The 24637-nt window shown below is 34.7% G+C and overlaps 3 protein-coding genes across 5 annotated transcripts; 1 reads left to right on the forward strand and 2 right to left on the reverse strand.

The window, feature by feature from the left end:
- Positions 1–53: 53 nt before the first annotated feature.
- LOC103872723 (probable flavin-containing monooxygenase 1) lies at positions 54–7991 on the reverse strand. Its single transcript, XM_009151153.2, has 5 exons — positions 2071–7991; positions 1410–1650; positions 1005–1183; positions 558–907; positions 54–428 (listed from the first exon to the last, which is right to left on the reverse strand). The coding sequence occupies exons 1-5, from the start codon at positions 2521–2523 to the stop codon at positions 74–76; spliced, it is 1578 nt and encodes a 525-aa protein (XP_009149401.1). The 5' UTR covers positions 2524–7991; the 3' UTR covers positions 54–73.
- A 2724-nt stretch (positions 7992–10715) lies between these two features.
- Positions 10716–15780, reverse strand: LOC103872929 (3-oxoacyl-[acyl-carrier-protein] synthase II, chloroplastic). The gene is made up of 15 exons (XM_009151367.3): positions 15735–15780; positions 14343–14801; positions 13862–14061; positions 13570–13773; positions 13358–13468; positions 13172–13267; positions 13039–13084; positions 12871–12950; positions 12468–12536; positions 12250–12334; positions 11893–12047; positions 11723–11803; positions 11521–11580; positions 11285–11448; positions 10716–11005 (listed from the first exon to the last, which is right to left on the reverse strand). The coding sequence occupies exons 1-14, from the start codon at positions 15778–15780 to the stop codon at positions 11332–11334; spliced, it is 1809 nt and encodes a 602-aa protein (XP_009149615.3). The 3' UTR covers positions 10716–11005; positions 11285–11331.
- Positions 15781–16132: 352 nt separating this feature from the next.
- Positions 16133–19914, forward strand: LOC103872724 (protein DA1). Of its 3 annotated transcripts, none has more exons than XM_009151155.3 (10): positions 16133–17213; positions 17458–17658; positions 17731–17827; positions 17899–18133; positions 18224–18344; positions 18420–18503; positions 18623–18742; positions 18826–19038; positions 19145–19385; positions 19455–19914. In XM_009151155.3, exons 2-10 carry the CDS (start codon positions 17488–17490, stop codon positions 19763–19765), a joined length of 1593 nt encoding a protein of 530 aa, XP_009149403.1. In that variant the 5' UTR covers positions 16133–17213; positions 17458–17487; the 3' UTR covers positions 19766–19914. The 3 variants fall into 3 exon arrangements, with proteins under 3 accessions (XP_009149403.1, XP_009149402.1, XP_009149404.1); XM_009151154.3 differs by having other exon boundaries at positions 16138–17213; positions 17433–17658; XM_009151156.3 differs by having other exon boundaries at positions 16139–17213; positions 17433–17658; positions 17908–18133.
- Positions 19915–24637: the final 4723 nt, after the last annotated feature.

The following is a 24637-nucleotide window of genomic DNA, read 5'->3' on the forward strand; positions in this document are numbered from 1 at the left end:
AGTATTTTACATGATAGACATCATCCCTCAGATGTAAGCTCGTTATTTTTTTTTTGAGTAGTACTATATTCAATTACTTTCTTTCTTCTTGATCGAGTCGATAATCTTGAGAACCATAAGGACTAAAGGCTTCGAGGAACAAGTTGGATTTACGCCGTGGATTGAGTCCCATGTCGTTACATAAATCATCTGCATGCTGGATGCTGAAGGTAGAAATGCAATGGCGTTTATAGAATCTGCTCGATCTTCTCATCACTTCCATTTCCTTGGAGAATTGTTCCAGCATTTTCTCTTTGCTCGGTAATTTGAATTTCCCATCCACTAGACGGCTTAACCACAGCGAACGTAGCTCTGATGTGTGTAGGTTTGAGTTACTTTGAACGTATCCCACGAAACCCATGTTTGGTATCAATGGATGGATTGTTCCCCTGAAAATTTAATCAGTTTATTTTTCTTATTATAAGCATTAATGCTGCCAATGCTACAGTTTCGTGTGTAATATACACTTGACCTAGCGTTTAGTTTACTATGTCGACTTTTTTTTAAAGTGCATTTACCTGTATAGAGGCATAACACCGTATGGAAACTCAAGCCAAGTTCGAAAGGGTTCAGGAACAATGGCTTTGAGCTTCTTCTTGCCATCATAACCAGTCGCCAGTATCACAACATCAGCTTCTAGGGTTGTCCCATCCTCAAATTCAATCCCTTGATCATAAAAACACCATTTTGATGTTTTCTTGAACCGGATCATACCCTTATCCGCTTCCTCAAAGAAATTCTTTGGGATGAGCGCCATTTGACAAGAAGCATAGTCTTCTTCAAATGAATGGTCCGGTTTAAGACCATACTTCTCTAGAGGAAGCTTCCACGTAACATATGATTCGATGAATTTGGAAACCACGGCACGCTGTATGAATGTCATATGTTTATAAGAACTTAGAAAATCCACATATAAAATTGCGCAATTTATAGAGACAAAAGTAATAGGTTTTAAGATCACAAACCAGAAGAGAGAATATAAGGCAAAAGAGAGTTTTAAGGAAGCTTTGGTTAGGCCTATCATGTAGGAACTGAGAAGCTCTCGTAGAGTAGAACAAGAAGAATGGAAGACCCCATATCCAGTAATGTGGGAACACCCAATGTGTTGTTCTCACCACCATTGTGCATGCTTGTCCACCTTCTCCTGCAATATTTTTATATATTTTAATTTAGTTATTGAAATCATATTGGATTGTTCAATTTATCGGTTTATTTATGCTAATCATAAAAACGGTCCAACTCCAACCGAAAAAGTGTATATTATATTTGAACTAATTGTTAGAGTGAAGCTAATTATGTGTGAAGTAATCAAATAATTCTTGTTGTTCAAAAAAAAAAATCAAATAATCCTTTGAAATAAATATAAGTACCATGATTGGCTAAAGCAGACTCTAAAGCCAAATCAATGGCGGATTTCTTATAGCCAATGACGGCGACTTTCTTGCCACGGAGGAGATGAGAAGCTTCTTCTTTGTTTAATTTGCAGTAATCCATCGAATGCATCACTTTTCCTTTGAATAGCTCCGGCCCTTTATTCGCTGGAAACGTCGGAATTCTTGGTACGTCGCCGAATTTTCCGGTGCACACTACGACGAACTCAAATGCATGCCACTGCATACACATGATACATGTAGAAAGTTATATCATGCATTGATTCACAAATCGACGTAGACAACTTAAAAAGCACAAGAAAACAAGAAGACGACGTAAACGATGCATGCGATAACATCTATCTGGAAGTTCATTATAAGATTTAGATTAAAAACTCCAGTTCATATACCATATTCAAAAATTCTTTTTCGCTAACTACAAAAGTTACATGGCTGTTATAAATTCTAGAAAGATTTTTTGTCACATAAAATTATAGAGATTAGTTTAGGATTTAGTTTGAAGTACAAAGGTTTAAAGAAAAAAAAATCATACAAAATTAATCTAAAATGAAAATTATTTGAGGAGTGCAAAGGGATCTGCATGCAATAATCATAAGCAAGTATATATGAGGCGGCTTAATCAAAAGCAATTAAGACAAACCTGAATATCTCCAGCATCTCCGCTCTGAACAGCAACCTCCCAGACAGGTTTACCAGGCAACAAGTTGCCATAAGCACCGAGGTCAACCATCAGTGGAGTTTCGCCATCACCGGTATACCTAACTTCAATGACCTTAGAGCCAAAGTTCATGAACTTTAGGAGATCAAAATGCTTGGCATAAGCTTCCAAGTAATCTATTATCTCAACGTAAGATGGGAAAGTAGTTTCATCTCTATTGGGCCATGGAAAGTCAGAGAACTCGTAATCGACTCGTGTCGATTGTAACTTAGTTGTCTCGTAAGAGCAGCTCTTCCAAACACCTCCGACCGAATCCGAGGCTTCGAAAACGGTCGGGTTGTGATGAGCTAGGTGCTTAGCGGCTGCTAAACCGCTAACACCAGCACCAATGATCGCTACTCTGGAAGAAGTGAGTTTGTCGTAGTTAGAAGTCATTGGAGAGTGAGAGAGAAATGGTTTTGATGAAGAGTGTTTTGAGTTGTTTTGTGTGTTTGCATGGGGACATATATATAAGGTCCTTTTGGATCGGGTCAGGTATAGTGTACTCGGACCGGGTATGAATTTTATTAGGGAGCACGTGGTTTTGAATATTGGTTTCGCTTCAGGGAGGTTTGAAAGATCTAAAGCATTTTCTTTCTTTGAGAAATTTGGTGGTTGTTTTGAGGAAATTTCTGCAAGCGTGCATTGTGAGATCAGTGATTCGGTTTTGTATTTGTTGCGTTAAATTTCTAAGTACTTTCAAGAAGTCTAATGGAATATTTCTTTTTGTTTATTTATCTAGATTTGTCTTCGTAAATTTGGTTAAAAATATATTTTATATATGGATTGACTAACTTCATTATATAAAATTAAAAATAGATGTAAAACTCCGTTCGGTTCTAATTTCGTTCTCGAGATCAACTCATGTAGAGACATGTACTTCAGTGGATACAACATATCTTCAAAATATGAATCTAATTTGTGAACATTAATTATGGGAAAGAGATGGTAGCTTTTCATTTTCCATTGTGACAAAAATTAAAGGTTTTAGAAGTTATACTTCTGCGGCATCTTTTCACGCTTCCAACAAAATGTCGATCATAGAACGAATGCAGATTTAAATAGAGTTATCATACATGCTACTATATAAGAACTATGTAAATTCATCAATTCTTTCTACTTTTACATTAATATTTATTAATAATTTTAATATATTCTATGAAGTGCAATATATAGTGCTTATGAATTATCATCCCTTCCCATTTCTGACTTTCGAATGGGACAAAATAGGTGATAAATATTTTATCTAATTCTCTTTATAAAAATTCGCTTGATCTTGTTTATCTATCTCTTGTACAAAGAAACTAAATAGTCAATGTGATGGATGAACCATTAACTAATTATATGATTGTTACTTGTATATAAGCATATAACTAGTTTTAGTTTTGCATAATGCCAAGATAATATCCATGCACCTTTTGTGAAGATAGTTGTATGAATATGAAATTTGTGATATTATGGACATTTACAAAATTAGCAGAAAAAACTCAAATAGTTGTAGATTATTAATTATGATTTTTTGTTTGATCAAATAACCTTTAATTTACCAAGCAATAAAATATTAAATGTGGCTGAACTTTATATATAAATAAGGTTTGCTACATAATATAGATGCTAGAAATGAGAATCAAACCATACAAGATCGTTAACAAGCAAGAGCTACACTGTAAAAAAAAAAGAAAAAAAAAAAAAAAGAAGAGCTACACTGTAATACAAAATTTCTGACATAATGGCTAGATCATGGTATCATTTTTTTTGTCGACGATCATGGTATCATTTAGCTTCACAAAATATTGGCTTTCAGTGAAAATGAAACAAAGGTTCATCTTTAAACTTAATTATCGCTTATAAATGGAGAAATTTCAATTCTAGCACAAGTTTGATATTCTTTTTCAAGTTTACCATTAATGAATGACTACTTTCACAAATACTCTAAATTTGTGATAAAATAACACTAAATTAATTTTTTAAATATTTATAGAACATTTATAAATCCAACCTCCCTTAATATTAAACCTTAAACAAAATCATTAAAACCAGGACCGTCTCAAACTCTACAAAGACCCTGTTCAAAAAAAAATAAGACCATTTTTAATAACCTGAAATAATTTATGTTTTTTTCTGGCAAAATATTGTTATAATATATAATAAATACACCAATCTAATTTGAGTGGAAGAAACAGCTTTTGGTTTTATAATTAAAACCTTATGAAAAGCACATCCTTGAGACTATGAATTTTTTAGTTTCCTTTTTCTTTTTATTTTTTTTGTATCCACAATCATGGATTATAATCTATAAAAAAAAACTAATAGAGCAATAAAACATGGATAGTGGTTAAACCAAAAGTCGTAGACTCTTGATTTGATTAAACAATAAGTTGGAAACTGTTCATTTTTCTTCTCGATAGAAGCTTAAACTAGTAGTTGTCAAAAAAAAAAAAAAAACTAGTCATTCTTCTTTGTGTTTACTATTTTTCTGTAAAAATTGCTGAAAATTATATATTTCTGTCCTTATTTATAATCATTAGTTAATAATAGTTTCCTAAATATAATTAAATTAGAATATTAACTTTCTAAATTTACATTGAATACTAAATCAAACACCAACAACTATTTTTTACTTTCCAATATATATATATATATATATGTATATATTTGTCATCTTTCCAAAATATATTAATTGATATAAATGTTAATTTCTTCCCGACTTATTGCATTTTTGTTGGTTATGTAAACAAAATCAAATTGTAATTTATATTTATTGGTTAATAAATACGAAAGTTAAATTTAAATATAGCTGTGTGATTTTTAATAAATATATAATTTTAAATTTATAACTATTACTTAAATAAAAAAAATTATAGACCCTCTAAAATTTTGGATCCTGTTCGCCCGCTCCATTTGCAGGTGCTAAAAAACAGCCCTGATTAAAGCCTAAACACAAATGTTATTGCATTTTTTGATTGATAGTTTTTTTTTTTGAAAAGTGCTACTTAATTTGTGGTATTTCTAACCATTTTTCCTGATAAATTATGGTTTTAGCAGGTTTTTTTTATTGCCATAATCTCGTATACTAATAAGTACCTTTTGAGTACAGCCTGTTTTTCAAACCAAACATTTTATCGTCACAACTCGTGATTGAAAATGAAACAACCAGATGGACTTCAATCTAGTCTAACTATTCCAATAAAAGTTAAAATACAATATCCTAAGTTTTAGTTATCAACGAGAAAAATAACGGAAAATAGTTAATTTCATTTTTAGATATATGGTCTTTTTTGAGAAAGTATATATATGGTCTTTGGTGGATAGACTTTTTTTTTTGGTAAAACTTTAGAATCTCATTTTAATCATTTGTTCGTCTATTCTTTAATCTGTTATATTTATGTCGAGTTCTAGAATTGTGACTTTTATATATTAATTTTTTTCTTGTCTCTAGCTAGCCTAACATTATTCTAGATCTTTATTCCTAAAATATAGTTTAAAATAATAATCAAGTTCTTAAAACTCTTAAGTACGTGTCGACGAAAATTTTATATTTTAAAACAATAGACAAAAAGTCTAGCCTTATAATTTACATTTGACTCTCAGATATAATTATGAACTACACAACCACGTACTTCGGTTACGTAAGACCATGATTAACTTCAATCTCTTAACTAGAATTTTTAGCTTCTGCTAAGAGACGTACTTAACTTTTCTTAGATTTTAATTAAGAAAAAAAAGAACTGTCTCTTAAATAAGAAATATAAGAGTCGTATCTTAACCGAAAAAAAAAAAAATCAAATCATGAGATAAGAACCCCGGCTAAAAGACCGGTGTTAATCATACCCTAAAGTCTTTTAATCTATTTTCTTACTAATTTAGTTTGTCTAAAAGAACACGTCAACAACATCACAATATTAGTCAAAAAAATCAAACATATATTAATAAGATTGGAGTCTGAAATGAATAACCTTATATAGGGATACCAATTTTGTTAATAGCAGTATATAATTAATAAATGGATGGAACCACTAGTAATAGCACATTATAAAATAGTTTGTCTTTGTCAAGTTTATAGATATTATAAGTTTATCTTAACGTCCATCTATTCATAATTTTTTCACGTTCGTTCATTTGACCTATGGATTTTATTTTGTGTGACAGATAGTGTGTTAATTTTTTGAAGGTTTGAAAAATTTGTTTACTAAATCATACAATGAGCATATGATTTTTTTTGTTTTGGTTTCATTTATATGATTTCACGAATCTTGCTACTATTTCAGTTCAAACATATTTAACTTTAAGTTTTTTTTTCTGAAATATGTGAAAAAAGTAAAATAAAAATTTAAACATTTTTAACATATACTACGAACCGGAGTGCTAGATTTATACTTTAACTATAACACAAATTCGATTAAGATGAAAATATATGGTAATAAAAAGACAAGATGATATAGATTATCTAAAAAACTAAAAATGAGGATATATTTTTAAAATACACTTATAGCGCTTATACAAAAAGAACTATTCATCTTTCTATCAAAATAATATTTTTAAATTATTGAGTTTGAACCACTTTCTTTTCACACACATACATAAACAAACTTAAGTCTGCTAAAATAAGACTAGTCTTTTTTTGGGTTGACCATTCTTCTTTATCAATTGCGATGGCTTTTAATATGGTTAGCATTAAAATATTTCGTATGCACGAAAAAACAAAATTTATCTACCCGTTCCGTTCACATCTATAGGACTCATATATATCATGGAGAATCATCCCTAACCATTTAGTTAATAATGTTTAATTAGGCATACCGTACACACATAATGGCGGTATATTAACACGTGTACCTAGTATACCAACTTTTAAGTTGTGAATGTGGGCGATCTTTATGTCTGTAAAAGCCAAAACACACAAAAACATTAAGCCGAGTAACAAGTATACTTAACTTGGATGATGCTCAACTATATAGTGAATAACTAATCATATTCTTAGAAACAGACTAAATTAATCTCGAAATCTACAAGACTACAACTATACAAAATACAACTCGTTTGGTTGATTAACAGAGTCAAGTTAGTGTTATTAAGAACCAAATCATTTTAAAACAGAGCACTATTTGTTAGTATACATATATAATTCTTATGTATTTAGTCCTAAATATGATATATAAATGGAAAAAAAGAGGAAGAAACAAAGAAAATGAGGAATTTGAAGGATACTCAAGTAGAGGAGACAAAGTTGGGAATATGGTTCGAGAAAATTATAAATGGAAGAGAGTAAATACATTGTACCATTTTGATTGTTTGGCACGAATCAACTTTCTGACGATCGATTGCTATTTTGCAATATTCTTGTCTTTGTTTTTTTTTGAAAGATTGTAGTAGTTTCATAAAAAAAAAAAGGTGCATACTTTTTATTAAGAAAAAAAAAAGAATAATTTTTGATTTTTTTTATTTAAAATACAATTTTTTGCACTAAATGAACTTTGAATTCTGTGTTAAAAAAAAGAAGGAAATTTGAATTCAAGGATACAAAACCTTTTGGGTCCTTGTTACCTGTCTATGCCTTTTTGTGATAAAAAGTGAAGATGTAATTTATCAAAGCTTAATTGCTATAATATGTTAATATTTACCTACTTAGGTTTAAAACATTTACATTATAAAATCTGACAAAAAGTATCTATCTATACTATTATTTGCGAAGTAAATTTTTGGAATCGAGCTCTCACGTTAAAAGTTAGAGTGGTTAATATCGTTTATCCCCTTAATGAATAAAATGTATAACTAAATTAAAAAATAAAAACAAAATTTTAAATTTTTTTAATTTATTTGATTAGATAATTGATTAAAATTAATAATAGTAAGAATTATCCAAAATTTGAAAATATAATTCTAAAAATAGATAATTTATGTATATATTGTATTGTTATCTTAAAAAGTATTTTATTAAAAAGTTAAAAATATGAATTATATAATTAAATATTAATCAAATAAAATTCTTAATTACATAATTAAAAATAAAATATTGAATTAACCAAAATCTAAAAATATAATTAAAATAGAGATAATTTCTGTATTTATTAAATTAATAATAGTAAGAATTATCCAAAATCTGAAAATATAATTTTAAAAAGAGATAATTTCTGTATATATTGTATTGTTATCTGGAAAAGTCTTTTATTAGTAAAATGTTAAAAATATGAATTATATAACTAAATATTAATCAAATAAAATTCTTAATTATATAATTAAAAATAGAATATTGAATTAACCAAAATCTAAAAATATAATTTAAAAAAAAGATGATTTCTATATTGATTAAAATTAATAATAGTAAAAATTATCCAAAATCTGAAAATATAATTTAAAAAAGAGATAATTTCTGTATATATTGTATTGTTATATGAAAAAGTCTTTTAGTAAAAAGTTAAAAACATTAATTATATAACTAAATATTAATCAAATAAAATTCTTAATTATATAATTAAAAATAGAATTAAAAATAGAATATTGAATTAACCAAAATCTAAAAATACAATTAAAAAAAAACATAATTTCTATATATATATATATTACATTGTTATCTGACAAATATTTTAGTAAACAGTTAAAAACATAAATTATATAATTAAGAGTGGTTAATATCGTTTAAACCCTTAATGAATAAAATGTATAACTAAATTTAAAAATAAAAACAATTTTTTTTATAAAAAATAATTTATTTGATTAGATAATTGATTAAAATTAATAATAGTAAGAATTATAAAAAATCTGAAAATATAATTCTAAAAGGAGATAATTTATGTATATATTGTATTGTTATCTAAAAGGTCTTTTATTAAAACGTTAAAAAAATGAATTATATAACTAAATATTAATCAAATAAAATTCTTAATTATAGAATTAAAAATAGAATATTGAATTAAACAAAATCTAAAAATATAATTAAAATAGAGATAATTTCTATATTGATTAAAATTAATAATAGTAAGAATTATCCAAAATCTAAATATATAATTTAAAAAAAAAGATAATTTATGTACATATTGTATTGTTATCTGAAAAAGTATTTTAGTAAAAAGTTAAAAACGTGAATTATATAACTAAATATTAATCAAATAAATTTTTTAATTATATAATTAAAAATAGAATATTGAATTAACCAAAATGTAAAAATATAATTAAAAAAACATAATTTCTATATATATTGTATTGTTATCTGAAAAAGTATTTTAGTAAAAAGTTAAAAACATAAATTATATAATTAAATATTAATCAAATATATTTTTTACTAAAATTATGAATATAATGTACAAAGAACTTTTTAAAAATTATGATAATGTTTAAGCCCGCATCGCGGACAAAACATCTAGTTTTAATATAGTATGACGTGTTATAATATTAGTTATGTATATACTTTTAAAAAGGTTGTTTACTTTAATTTACCAAAGACCTTCAATTTAGATAGATTTTCAAATTCTAAGTGTTGTTGATATGTCGTAGGTTGATAATAATAATAAAAATCTCTTTGGAGAATCACTAAATACATATTTTCTCTTAAACAAATCGTTAAAAAGTTGTGTTGTTATTATCAATTGTTTGGTGTTACTATAATCAATCTTCAACAGTCACACATTATTAATTGAGAGGTATGGACAATATTTAATCAAATTGGTTTCTTTGTGATTTAGATTCAAATTTTATTAAATGCGGAGTATGATTCTTTCACAATCTTTTAAAAAGTATTTTTGTGAAAAAATGTTTAAAAGTTATGAACATTATGATAAACATCCAATATGATTTAGAGTTAATGGGAATTGGGAATATTCTAAAATTTTAGAATATCCATTAGTTAATTCTAGTTGTTGATAGATAAATAAAATTTTAGAATTTTAGTTATATTAGACTTAGAAGAATGGATAAAACAACATTTTCTTTTACAATATTCAAAAGGATGCATATTTAGAATAATAAATATTGGTAAAACTATGCATTTTTAAATATATTTTTTTTTTGAAAAAAGGGCTTTTAACTGCATTTTTAAAGTTTCATCATTCAAATTAAAATTGTAAAAAGACAATTCAATATACTCTGCTAAAACGAAAATGAAAGAATATAGATGATAGCCACTAATAGAATTGATGGAATGAATGCGAGTGGAACATTTTTGAGTGGAAAAATTAAAGAGGATAGAGAAATAGATTCATTCCTCCAATTCTCATGCAAAATAGTAGATGAATAAGTTGTACACTTTTACCTAAATTGTTCATTCATTTGACAAAAAAAAAGTTCATTCATTCAATTTTAATGGAGGAATGAGTTTAATGATTTTTTTCATACCTTTCAACCCATATGATACAAGTTTAGAAAAATGCTTTCACTAATTTTTATTCCACTCAAATGATACAAATTTAGAAGAATGCTTGATTACCAACTTTTGTTTCTTTAAATGTATAATTGATTTACATTCAAAGATTGACTAAATTTAGGAATATTAGTATAATGGGCCTAAAGATATTAAGAAGAAATTTCCATGTTTTTGGTAGTGTTATTGGTCCAAATTGTAATGGGCCTAAAGAAACTTAACTAGAGGGGCATCATATCAATTTTTTTCCCTTGGATGGATGTTGAATCTTCTTTGGTTAAAGCTTTCAAAGAATAAAAATACAAGAAATGTTGGCTCAAATATTTCAGTCTACCTAACCAAAGTGAAAAATGAAGTATTGTTGTTCCTGACAAATCCTCAGCTACCTCATCACTTTTTTTTTTCTCTTTTCAACGTTGCTTAAACTCTTTGTGCAAGTTAATCGAATCCTGAATCATGGAACTACCAAAAGCATGGGAAGTTCTCGTACATATTGCATCAAAACATGGGAAGTTCTTGTACACACTGCATCAAAACATGGCCAAACACTCTGTCGATTAGTTATCACACAAAGAGATTGATGATGGTACAAAAAAACGTAAAATCACAGGAACTAAAACAGTCCCTATCATGGTGTAAGAAAAGTCTAGTAGGTTCAGTTCCTGGTTGTCGAGCAAATAGTGAAGGATATTTATCTTATAAAAATATATGTTACGTAAGGAGCCAACTGTCCCAAAAAAATCTGAGATTGCATAAACGATGGGGCCAAGATAGCATAAAAGGAGAAAAGAAATTAAGATGTACCTTACAGCAAGTTACACAAGAGTACACAGCATTGGACTATTCGCCTTTCATTTGTAAGGAGCGAAAATGATGCTAGAGTTCTGGCCACCAAAGCCGAAAGAGTTTGACAAAGCTGCTTTGATATCCAGTCTCTCCTTCTTAAGACCCACCAGAAGCTTTGTATCCTGATCCATCATTTCGTAATTGAAGTTGTGATAATCATTCAGAGATGTCAAACTACAATTTATCAGTCATACCACTGCTTTGTCTGGATTCTCGAGGTTGATATTTGGATGAACCCATCCTGTCTTTATTGCCTGTAGGGTGAGAAGGTATCAGAATATAAATGTTTTGTCCACTCAACTCGTTTCCTTATCCAAAGAAAATTTATTGTTTTTTATAGACAAGTTCCTTTCATGTAAGATATAGTGATGTCTATAGACTTAAAGTGTCATTAACCTGAACGGTTGCAACAGCCTCCACGGCCCCAGAAGCTCCCAGCAAGTGTCCAATCATAGATTTTGTTGAGTTTACCCTTAGCTGCCAATTTTTCAGAGAGCACGTAAGAAAATACAGACATCAGTGTACGTACAAGACAGGAAATGCGGTCTAGATAATAACAATTTTACCTCAGGATTTTGGCCAAAACAGTGAGAAAGGGCGTGGTACTCCTTAAGGTCTCCAGCTGGTGTAGAGGTAGCATGAGCATTCACGTAATTTATGTCTTCCTTAGAAATCCCGGCATGAGCTAACGCTTTCTCGATAGCGAGAATGACACCAGCACCTGCGGATATTAGATACCTTCTTCAGTAAAAAACGGTTTTGAATGAATAAGAAACCATTGGAAAGTAGAGTCTAGAAATATGCTATGCATCTTCTCATAGTTATCGCTTTAACTTTATAGAAAAGTAAAAACAGGCAAAGGGAAAAAAAAAACTCAGTGGATAAGAGAATTAAGATAACTAGGGGGGGTAAAGGAGATTTACCATCAGGACGTGGTTCGGTAATATGATATGCATCACATGTGAAACTACCCCCAAGGAACTCTGCGTATATAGTTGCTCCTCTTTTCTTCAAAAGCAGAGTATATCAGTTTATATAAAAACTTTGAAAAAACAGTTTTAATTTGTGACAAAAAAAAAGAGGTAATAAAACTTCGAGAAAAAGAGGTGGCCAAGAGCATTTTTATAAAGGAGTGACAAACCTTGGCATGCTCAAGTTCTTCTAAAAGTAGAACTCCGGCTCCCTCTCCCATAACAAAACCATCTCGGTTCTGTTTACCAACCAAAATCAAGTTTCATAAGATCTTTCAATATTATCCTACACGAGTTAGATGCACTGGACATTCATCTCTACAAAAAATCTTTACATTTCGAAGACAACGAGAGTTAAAACCAATGGTTTTCCCAATGTTTTAATGGGTATCATTAGGGAAACCTTTAATGCATTAGAGATCTCAGGGAGGTGATGAATCGCCATGTGGTATGGGCCCTAGGTTTCACTTCCCATATATTTGAAAATCCACCGTGTTTAGTAATCAAGAAATAAAAGGAACACTAAGAGACATGAAATAAAAAGAAGACAGCAAGAAACTGGTGGAAAATTACACTATCCCAAGGACGAGAAGCTTTGGTGGGATCATCATTATTTTCTGAAAGAGCCCGGCAGGCAACAAAACCTCCCAACCCTGCATCGGTACACATGAGATGAGATTTTACTGGCACAAAAGATCGGTAAGAAAGGGATGCATGTAATAAAAAGGCAAGAGTATGCACCTATTGGAATAATAACTGAGTCAGAGCCACCACAGAGCATTACATCCTATAAGTTTTAGGGAAAAGACAGCCAAGTTTCACCATAAAGACTACCATATTAAAATAAAAGTTCCAGTGGATGGAGGATACTTACAGCTTCACCTCTAGTAATGTGGTTTGCCGCATTGAGAATACAGAAGTTTCCCGTGGCACATGCGGTTGAAATAGAGTAGTTTGGACCCATCCATCCCTAATGTTACCATAACGAAGAAAAGTCAGAACTTACAGGAGAAGCCATTGATTGGTATTACGACATACAATATCCAAAAGTTGGTCAGACCAGATCCAAGGCAAGCATAGCGGAACCCATGTTTGTGGTGGCAAAAGGTACACAAAAAGGATTCATCTTCCTGTAAGAGATTTTCAAAGCTTCAAGTGCATCGTAAAAGACCTGTATCCACATATACAGTGGCAAAAGCAACAATTAGAAACAAATTGTTTTAAATCTTGTGATTATGCTTCAAAGCAAACAGAGAAATGAAAGTAGTATACCTTCATGCCTCCCATTGCTGAGCCAATCAAAACACCACATCTTGATTTGTCGAACTCTGCCATCACATCCTCAGTCACCCCACCATCCTCCAACGCCTTCTTGCCGGCTGTTAGAAGGTAAAGCATAAACTTGTCCATCCTTTTGGAAAGTTTAGGAGCAACCAATCCTTCGGTCGAAAAAGATTTAATCTCCCCAGCGATTCTCTTGGCAAAGAAACATATAGAGAGTCAGAAGGAAAACTGCCAAAGACAAGAACAACTTGCAATAGGCTCTCCTGATAATAGAGCTTACAGTGGGAAATGCAGAACAGTCGAAGTTCTCTATATGGCTTATACCACTTTTGCCTTGTAGCAAGTTGTCATAAAAAGTATGTGGGTCGTGACCTAGTGGCGTTTCAACTCCCATGCCAGTGACAACAACTCGGCGTGGCTCTAAAGAAGGTTTCTTGTTAGCCATTGCTTCCTTCTCCATCTCTAGTGTAGTGACTTGCCCTGTTAACCCAATATAAATAATAGTTTTACTTCAAACTGAATCTCAATGGCATACTAACAAGCAAAGTACTCGCAGTATTAACACTAAGGCTCCGAATGGTGGCTGCGGTTTGAGCGGTGCAGGAAACGGTTCAACTGCAGTGCGGTTTTAACAGTTATAAATATGTATAAATATATAGTATATGTAGAGATTTTTGTTACTATTAACTGCGGAGGGGCGGAATGATAGTCACCATTCTAAGCCTAAGTTGGTCAACTAGATGGAAAATTAGGTATAGTACCAGAGGTTGATGCTCGATTGAATCTCCTCTGCTTTGGATTCAAGAAAGTGTTATTCGATTCGAAGAGGGAAGACGAGGCATTGTTGTTACGGGAACTCGCCTGGGATCCATAGAGCGAGCAGTTGTTAACCAGTCTACTCCGGCGAGGCCAGATGCTACTACTCCTAGTATCGAATTGAGTCAGTCGCTCTACGCTTGAGTGCGAGGCGGAGGACATGCAAGCAGCCACTAGTGAATCGCATAAAGACGCACCACCCATCGTCATACTCGGATGAAGGTGGAGAAAACGAGAAAGATTATCTGATCTCTCTCTCTCTCTCACTTGAGTGTTTGGACGCGTGAGTTTTTGCCGGAGGGAGACGCCAAGTCGTTTCTCTGAACACCTGCAGAGCGCGACAGAGGAGAATAATATTTTATTATATTTCCCCAAAATATTAACGACCAGAATAAATTTTTTATCTCATTTATTTATTTAATTAATGACGGGAAATTATTAGGAAATGACTGACTTATTATAAGACCAATTTATTCTAAAAATTCTGCAGCATTTTCATAAGATAATATGAGTCGTGTATATTTTAGTCGTAAATGTTTTTCAGAAATTATAATGAATTTTGTCTTGGGATAAAAAAATTTTTGTATAACCACCTCGGTGTTATCGAAGGAAGAAGCGACACTAAAGTCAATATTTTATTCAACGCTAAAGTCTTAACAAAAATTATTAAAGTCAATACTTTATTCGTTCAAGTGTTGTCCAGTGATAGGACAAGCGAATGGTTTTTATTTTGGGATGTTCATGCAGTTCTAAAAAGAATTCTCGTGATAAAAAAATAGATAAATTTTCTAAGATTGTTTTTTAAAATTTTTACCACGAAAATAATCCTCAATAAAAAAATAATCAAAATAAGTTTTATTAAATGGTAAAAATAACTTTTCTTTTTATTTTTTGGCAACATGGTAAAATTAACCAAAATATGTATTTTTGTCTTAGGGTGTTTAACTAATCTACATTTAGGGTTTAAATTAAAATATGAAATTTTGAGGATAAAGTTTCAAATTTTTAAAAAGTAAAAAATAAAAATTCAAAATTAAAAATATTTATTTTGATCATTTTCTTTTTTTGAACTATTTTTGTGACAAAAACTTAAAAGCGATTATTTGAGAAAATTGCTCAATGAAATATATACAAATGAATAAGAGAACTATAACGTATTTCTTTTACTCCAACTTAAAGTTACTTAGTCGGATCTGATAGTGGGATATTAGCTAAGTATGCTACTCAGCTGCTTTGGATTTGGCTGGCTTTGTATTATGTCTATTTGCCGACTATATAGAACTAAATAAAACCCAATAAAGTACTACATCTTTTTGACTGCTCTTAGAGGCATGCACCATATGGTCGGCATAGAAAGTGGGTTATTCGGAACTTCGACGGCATCACTCATCAGATTGGTATGATATTTTGAATCATCCATCTTCTGCAGATGGGTCAGCAATCACGCTTCTTCTAATCCCAAATTCTTAATCTTCTAAGAGTCTGGGCTTGTAATGCTATGGGCCTCTAAAAGCCGACTAAAAGTTCCAGTTACGGTCGCCGTAACTTCCGCGACTGTATAAAGAAATGAAATGGTGACTTCAGGTATATCTAATCACCTGTCTATCGACACGTATATATATTGGATAACACGAGTTGCTTTATTAATTAACAAAAATGTTTCTTGTATCTTCATTTCCACAAGTATTTTATACGTTCATGTAAAATGTATAATCCCACGTAGCGTCTTATGACGTGTGTGTATATAGTAGACCAGACTAACGCAATATGACATGATTGAACTTTACTTTTTGAAGAAATTTAAAAACTTTCCTTTTCCCGTTTTCTTTACCCCAGTAATAATTTCCTTTCGAGTTAAAGTTTTCTTTTTTGGAATAAAAAGTTCTTTTGCTGGTAGTAATATACAAATCAAGCTTTTTCAGAGTTCGTCCACATCATTAATTCATTATTAGTAAATATACTTTTTTATTTTCTTTTCCTAAACTTTCTGCTGAATTACCACTGGAAAATTAACAAATTTGAGAACAAAACCTCAAAAACTCCAGATAGACAAGATTTTGATTTCTATAATCGAGAAAAACAAATTGGGTTATGTCACGCTTATTATTATTATTAAACAATACTTAAGTATCTTAGATGTATGAATAGAAATGTGAAAAATAAGAATTTGACTTTTTTAAAAAAAAATCGCATATTGTTTCTCTAAACTCCCCAGCGTCGCGAAAACGTTTTGTTCCAGAGGGGGAGAAAGAGAAAGAAGCTCGACGACCAAACTTCCGAAGACTTAGAAGATAATTAATCCTCTGTAATCTCGTATCCAAAGCTCTTCGATCAACGATCCCTTACTCCTCCTCCTCCCTCTTTCGTGATCCTCATCAAGAAAAAAATCGTTTTTTTTTATAATTATTTTGGGTTTATGCGTTTGAACAAAAAAAAAAAAAGATTTGACTTTTTTTTGAAAGAGCCTAGTAATGAAGCGCATTCTGGGTTGATTCCTTTTGAGTAGAAGACATTGATTTTGTCAAAGTTATTTACCTTCTTGTTTTTCTTTTTTAAAAAAAAGAAGAAATTCCTTTTCTTTTTTTCCCTTTACTCCTTTCTCTATCCTATTCTGTAAAGATTCTTAGATTCTCCTCCAAAGTTTTGAAGCTAAAGGGGTTTCTTTTTAAGATTCCCCTTGTTGTCTGCAGTTTCGTGATTCGATCGTTTCTTGTATCCTCAAATAGCGGAGAAGTAATCGTGTTTTTAGATTCTTTTTGGGGGTTTCGTAGAAGCAAGCATACTGAGATCTTCATCTCTTCCAGGATTTTCTCAAGGTAAGACTTCTTTTTTTTTAAGACTAATCTATAGCTCAAATTACTTTATAGTTCCATGCTTAATTGGTAATTTGTCTGGAGATTGCGCGAACTCGTTGCCCTAATTTGGTTTCAGGTTTTTAATCATTTGTTTGTAGTTTCAAAAAAGGCTGTTTTTTAATGTGTCTTTTTTGATGTTTGGAGTTTGAATTAAATTAAAGTTTTTATTTGCTGAATCAGAGATCCTACATTGAACTATGAGCAGATAGAGTTATTAGGAAGAAGAGAGGTTACTATGGGTTGGTTTAACAAGATCTTCAAAGGCTCTACCCAAAGGTTCCGGCTTGGGAATGACCATGACCACAATGGCTATTACCAGAGTTATCCACATGATGAGCCTAGTGCTGATACTGATCCTGATCCTGATCCTGATGAAACTCATACTCAGGAACCATCTACCTCTGAGGTTACTATAACTCTCTTTACATATCTCTGGTTTGTACTATTGCTTCAACATTTTGTTGTTTCCCTTTACTAGGAGGATACATCCGGCCAGGAAAACGAAGACATAGATCGTGCAATCGCATTGTCTCTTATAGAAAACAGTCAAGGACAGACTAATAATACATGCGCTGGTGAGTCCTTTTTCCTTGCCAAACTAGAAATATGAATTATGAAACTCGGTTTGTTACATTTAAAAGAATAGCCAACGCAGGGAAGTACGCAATGGTGGATGAAGATGAGCAACTTGCTAGAGCCATACAAGAGAGCATGGTAGTTGGGAATACACCGCGTCAGAAGCATGGAAGTAGTTATGATATTGGGAATGCATATGGGGCTGGAGACGTTTACGGGAATGGACATATGCATGGAGGTGGAAATGTATATGCCAATGGAGATATTTATTATCCAAGACCTACTGCTTTCCCAATGGATTTCAGGTTCACTTTGATACTCAATCAATCATCTGTAGCCTGTTTGTTAAGTTTCTTTCCAGTTAAGTAACTCACCAACAACGTGTCACTACCTAGGATTTGTGCTGGCTGCAATATGGAGATTGGACATGGAAGATATCTGAATTGCTTGAATGCACTATGGCATCCAGAATGTTTTCGATGTTATGGCTGTAGGCACCCCATTTCTGAGTACGAGGTGAAGTCAAGCTTTCTTATTCTTTTGATTGTAGATAACCTTCAAAACTAACGCATAACATGTTTTCCTTTATAGTTCTCAACGTCTGGGAACTACCCTTTTCACAAAGCTTGTTATAGGGAGAGATACCATCCAAAATGTGATGTCTGCAGCCTCTTTGTATGTAAATCTTTAGCCTTTTTTCATTTTTAAAGTGCCTATATATGCCTTGTTTCCTTCGGATATTGCACTTATCTTTTGTTGATTTTCTTGTTTCGAATGCAAATTTGTTGTGACAGATTCCAACAAACCATGCTGGTCTTATTGAATATAGGGCACATCCTTTTTGGGTCCAGAAGTATTGCCCTTCTCACGAACACGATGCTACCCCAAGATGTTGCAGTTGCGAAAGAATGGAGGTTGAGTTTTTCTCCCCTAAGTGTCCCACAACAAACATCTTCCCAAAGTCAATACTAATTTGCCAACTTTCGTTTATGTGCAGCCACGCAATACAGGATATGTTGAACTTAACGATGGACGGAAACTTTGCCTTGAATGTCTGGACTCAGCGGTGATGGACACTTTTCAATGCCAACCTCTGTATCTGCAGATACAAGAATTCTACGAAGGTCTTTTCATGAAGGTAGAGCAGGACGTTCCACTTCTTTTAGTTGAGAGGCAAGCACTCAACGAAGCCAGAGAAGGTGAAAAGAATGTGAGTAAACAACATACAGTTGTCAAGTAATTTATTTGAATATATCACTTTTTTTTTTGTTTTATCCGAAGTGTTTTAACTTTTGGTTGTGTTCTTCTCTTCTTAGGGTCACTATCACATGCCAGAGACAAGAGGACTCTGCCTTTCAGAAGAGCAAACTGTTAGCACTGTAAGAAAGAGATCGAAGCATGGCACAGGAAACTGGGCTGGGAATATGATTACAGAGCCTTACAAGTTGACACGTCAATGCGAGGTTACTGCCATTCTCATCTTGTTTGGGCTCCCTAGGCTACTCACCGGTTCGATTCTAGCTCATGAGATGATGCACGCGTGGATGCGGCTCAAGGGTGAGTTTCTTAGTTCACTGCTTCTCTTTTTTTTTCACATTGTTGAATCTCTATTGTGGTCTTGAAAAGGATTCCGGACGCTGAGCCAAGACGTTGAAGAAGGAATATGTCAAGTGATGGCTCATAAGTGGTTGGAAGCAGAGTTAGCTGCTGGTTCAAGAAACAGCAATGTTGCGTCATCTTCATCTTCTAGAGGAGTGAAGAAGGGACCAAGATCGCAGTACGAGAGGAAGCTTGGTGAGTTTTTCAAGCACCAAATCGAGTCTGATGCTTCTCCGGTTTATGGAGACGGGTTCAGGGCTGGGAGGTTAGCGGTTAACAAGTATGGTTTGCCAAAAACACTTGAGCATATACAGATGACCGGTAGATTCCCGGTTTAAGAACTCAAAAGTCTTTTGCTTTTCGACTGTGGTACCCTTTTTTATTTATAGGATCATCATAATTCTTATGTGATTGAATTATATAGTTGTAATCATTCCATGATTCTTTTGTATCTCTATTATCAGATTCAAAGATGGCTCATTCTAAATCGAACCGTATCAACCAAATACATAACCAAACCGAAAACTAAATAACTGAGTACTAATTTAAAAGTTTCTCTTGTTGAAAGACTGGAGCTTTTTTTTTTTTTGAAACACCATTATATTAAATCAGAAACAGAGTTAGTTGACAGCCATAAAAGCTTCAACCTCTACCAAACAAAGTTTTGCCAGTCTATCTGCATTAACATTTTTCTCCCTAGGAATCCAAACGAAATTAATAACATCAAAAGAGCTAACCAACTCACAAATATCTGCTACAATTCCAAAGATTTCTGGCTTCTCACCACCCGCGTCGATGGCTTTGATTAGCTGTGACGAGTCCGATTCGCAGATCACCCTCCTTATACCTCTTTCTTTGCATCCAGCTAAGGCTTCCCTCATTGCTAGTCCCTCGGCCACCAGCGCTGATCCCACAAAACTCTCGTATCCTGTGAAGGAGACGGTTCCCGTTGCCTCTGTAATGGTCCAACCAAATCCAGCAAGCTTCGATTCTGCTTTCCAAGCGGCATCCGAGTTTAAAACACTACAGTTGGGGGGTCGGGGAGCCACCGGTGGCGCGCGCCGAGGTTTGTGCGTGGTCTTGGGTCCCTGAGCCTCTAGCCATTCTCTTGCAAGACTTAAGGCGTTTGTCACCGCCTCCTCTTCCGAGATCGCTTTTCCTTCAAATATAAGCTTATTACGCGCTGTCCAGAGTTGCCAAATGACCCAAGGAGCTAATTCGGTAGCTATTCCGGTGGGGGGTAAACAGGTTTTTCCACACAGATCAAGCCAAACATCCCTTAATTCTATCAATCCACTATATTCAAAACCTATCGCAAAAGGAGTTAGAGCCCATGTCTTCTTTGCAAAAGGGCAGTGAAATAAAAGGTGATTAATAGATTCTGGAGTTCCGCATCTCTTGCATAGGAGGTCTGCTGGGATATGTCGAGCTGCAAGGACCTCTCCAACTGGTATGGCGTTATGAAACACTCTCCATAGGAACATTTTGGTTTTTGGTGAGGTTTGTAGGTTCCAAACACACTTGAACCAGTCTATGTCCTCTCTTTCTTCCACGGGCAAACCTGCCTCATTGCGTAGCTTAATCGCAGTATGGTAGCCAGATTTAGTCGAGTATTCTCCCGTACTTGTTCCCAACCAGATCAACTTATCTGGGACTCCTGCTCGGCTAGGTTTGATGCTTCTTATAGTTGTCTCCCATTGTGGGAAGGTTTCCCTGACTTTCTCCACGTTCCACTCACGGGTGTCTTCCTGGAGCAAATCCGCTACCGTTATGTGTGCTGAGGCTTCGGGTGCAGGGCCAATGGGTACTAGTTTCTCAGTTACGCTTAACCATGGCTCGTTCCAAGCACTGATCGATCCACCATTTCCAACCACCCAGCCCATATTTTCTTTGAGTAAGTCTCTGCCTACTAGCACACCTCTCCACCCATGGGAAATAGCTTTTTTTTTCGGCACAGTTAAGAAGCTCTCTGTATCACAGTATTTTCCCATAAGGATTCTAGACAATAAGATATCCGGGTTATGTAGGATCCTCCAGCTTAGCTTTCCTAGGAAGGCGTCATTAAAGGCCAAAAAATCCCGAAAGCCTAGTCCGCCAATAGCTTTAGGTTCAGTCATCTTGTCCCAAGATGTCCAAGCCATTTTGTTCTGTCCTTCTTTGTCATCCCACCAGTACCTAGTAACGGCTGATTGGATCCGTTGACAGAGCGATACGGGGAGTTTGAAGCATGTCATGGCATGAGAAGGGATGGGAGACAGCACACTCTTCACCATAGTAAGTTTGCCCGCTTTGGACAAGAATCGGTTGGTCCAACTCTGAGCTTTCTGTCTGATCTTGTCGACAATGGAAGTGAAGAGATTCCTCTTTCTTCTTCCAAAATGTTCCGGCAAGCCTAGGTATTTTCCCACTCCACCTTCGCTTTGAATATCCAGCTCGTTTTTGACTATCTCTTTTAGGCTTGCTGGGGTTCTTTTTGAGAAGGTTATAGACGATTTAGCTGCGTTTATAGTCTGACCAGACGCTTCCTCATATTGTTGGAGTATCCGTCGCAGCGCAGCGCTACTCTTTCTGTTTGCACGGGTGAAGAACATAGTGTCATCTGCGAAGAGGAGATGGTTGACCCGGGGGCATGCCCGTGCAACTCGAATTCCTTTGAGAGAACCCTCTTCGCTTGCCCTGTTACATAGGCCCGAGAGAACTTCACTACACAAGATGAAAATGTATGGTGAAAGAGGGTCTCCTTGACGGATGCCTCTGCTCGGTTTTACCCTTCCTCTAGGCGAGCCGTTGATGAGGAAGGAGTATGTAACAGTGGATATACACTGCATAATTAGTCTGATCCATTTGCTGTCGAAACCCAATCTCGTAAGGACCAACTCAATGAATTCCCATTCTAGGCGGTCGTAAGCCTTGCTCATATCCGTCTTCACTGCCATGGAACATCGCTTCTTTGCGTTAGATGTTTTTAGAAAATGGAGTACCTCATGAGTAATCAGCACGTTGTCGGAAATAGCACGCCCGGGAACGAAGACTGATTGGTTTTCCGAGATGATAGATGAGAGAATGGGTTGAAGTCTCCTCATGAGCAGCTTGGAAATGATCTTGTAATAGACATTACAAAGAGCAATAGGCCGGTAATCCGCTACAGCTTGCGGACTGTGGATCTTGGGGATTAGTCGAATGTTTGTCTCGTTGATGTGCGGAGGAATGGATCCGGTCTCAAAGAAACCTTGCACTTCTCGGACTATGTCCGGTCCTATAATCTCCCAATTGGTGTGGAAAAAGCTGGCGGAGAAACCATCGGGACCGGGAGCCTTATCGGCATGTATAGAAAAGACTGCATCTCTGATCTCTTGGGAGGATGGACATTTGATCAGTTTACTATTCTCTTCCGCATCCACCCTTGGCCGAAGCGCGGCAGTCACCGTTTCTGCTCTGTTCCCCACTACTGAAGTGAAAAGGGAGTGATAGTAGTCGACAATAACCTTGGAGATGTCTTCTTCTTTATAGACCATCTCGCCATCGCTATTTTCCAGTACAGAGAAAGAGTTGGCTCTGCGTCGATTCTTTGAGACTGCATGGAAATAACCCGTGTTCCGATCTCCCAACTTCAGCCATAACAACCTGCTCCTTTGTCTCCAATATTCTTCCTCCGCTTGGTATGCTTTATTCAGCTCCTCATTGATCTTTTTTATCCGGTCTTGGTCGCCTACTTGGTTTATTAGAGCTATCTCCAACTCTTGCTTCTTTTGCTCAATAAATTCTCTGCTATTACGGAACTGGGTTTTGCTCCATTCCACTATAGCTGATCTTGTTTTTGCAATTTTTTCTCTAATGGGACTGGTTCCTGCATTCTTCCAGACTTCTTCCACTAGTGTCTTAACTTCAGCATTATCTTTGAGCCTGCGATCATACCTAAACATTCCTTTGCGCTTTTTCCTTGCCGGTTCAACAATGGAGACTAAAGGTCTATGGTCAGATCCCTCATAGTCTAGGTATTGGCTGCGCGCTGTGGGGAATAATTCAGCCCACGCACTATTCGCCGCTGCTCGGTCCAAACGGCACCAGACTAGATGATCCCCTCTTTGTCCTCTCCACGAGAGGAGGTCCCCCGAGTGTGGTAAATCATACAAGTCTCCCTCTGAATAAAAGGATCGAAGGTCTACAAAGGAGCCCTCGGCTCGAGCTGGCCCTCCTTCTTTTTCCGCATTGTTTAGTATGTCATTGAAATCGCCCGTGACAAAATAGGAACCATCTCTGTTATTCATCAGTGTTACTAGCTGCTGCCAAAATAGTCTTCTTGTTACATCATCAGTATCAGCATAAATAAAGGCCCCAAAGAAAGACTTTCCTTCATATTCAATGCAAGTATCAATGAAATTTGCATTTGCGCTGAGAATGTGAAGCTTTATCTCCTTCTTCCAAAAGATTGCTAGTCCACCCGCACCATGGCCCGTTGGCGGGACGAGGTGATGGTTCTCAAATCCCAGCTGCTGCGTTTTCTTAAGGACGAAGGGGTCGGGATTTTTAGTTTCCGAAAGGAACAAAATGTCTGGAGAAACCGTGCGCTGGATCTCCTTGAGACGTCGAACTGTCTGGGGATTCCCTAAACCCCGACAGTTCCAGCTCGTCATTTTTAAGGACCGTGAATAGATGGATTCTGAAAATCCATCTTCTTCTTCCTTAAAGTTGCCGGGATCATGTTGCATATAGGCCTGTTTTCAGAGCTTGTGACCGAGTTTCCCTGTTGGCTTTTTCCCCGAGAGGTGCCCCCTGGAGCTTTAGTCCTTGCCAGACTTAGAGTTTTCCTTGTTGGGGATGGTTTGGGGTGGGCTACTTTGCGCTTTCTTGCTCCCGAAGTCCCTGTTGCAGCAGGCTTTGTCTGTGTGTTTCGACTGCCCGGAGGACGTCCACGCCTCTTTTTTCCTGATGGGTTTATGTCAGATGCTTCTGTTCCTAATGGGGAGTCTAGTATGGGTCCCAACCTTCTCGCTGCTGGAACCCGGTCCTCACCAGACGGTGGGTCAATTCTAGCACTCTCCTGCTCCAACCCCGTTGCCACCGGTGAGATAGGTCCAAGGCGTTGAGAGACCGGGATTCTTTCTTGAGAAGGAAATGATCCCAGGCGTTGGATTGCAGGGATTCTCTCCGGAGTAGTATTTATCTGTTCTCTGTTTTGTTGATCTATTTCAGCATTCAAGGCGGCTTGG

Source organism: Brassica rapa, chromosome A06 (assembly GCF_000309985.2).
Source record: "Brassica rapa cultivar Chiifu-401-42 chromosome A06, CAAS_Brap_v3.01, whole genome shotgun sequence".
Taxonomy (NCBI): Eukaryota; Viridiplantae; Streptophyta; class Magnoliopsida; order Brassicales; family Brassicaceae; genus Brassica; species Brassica rapa.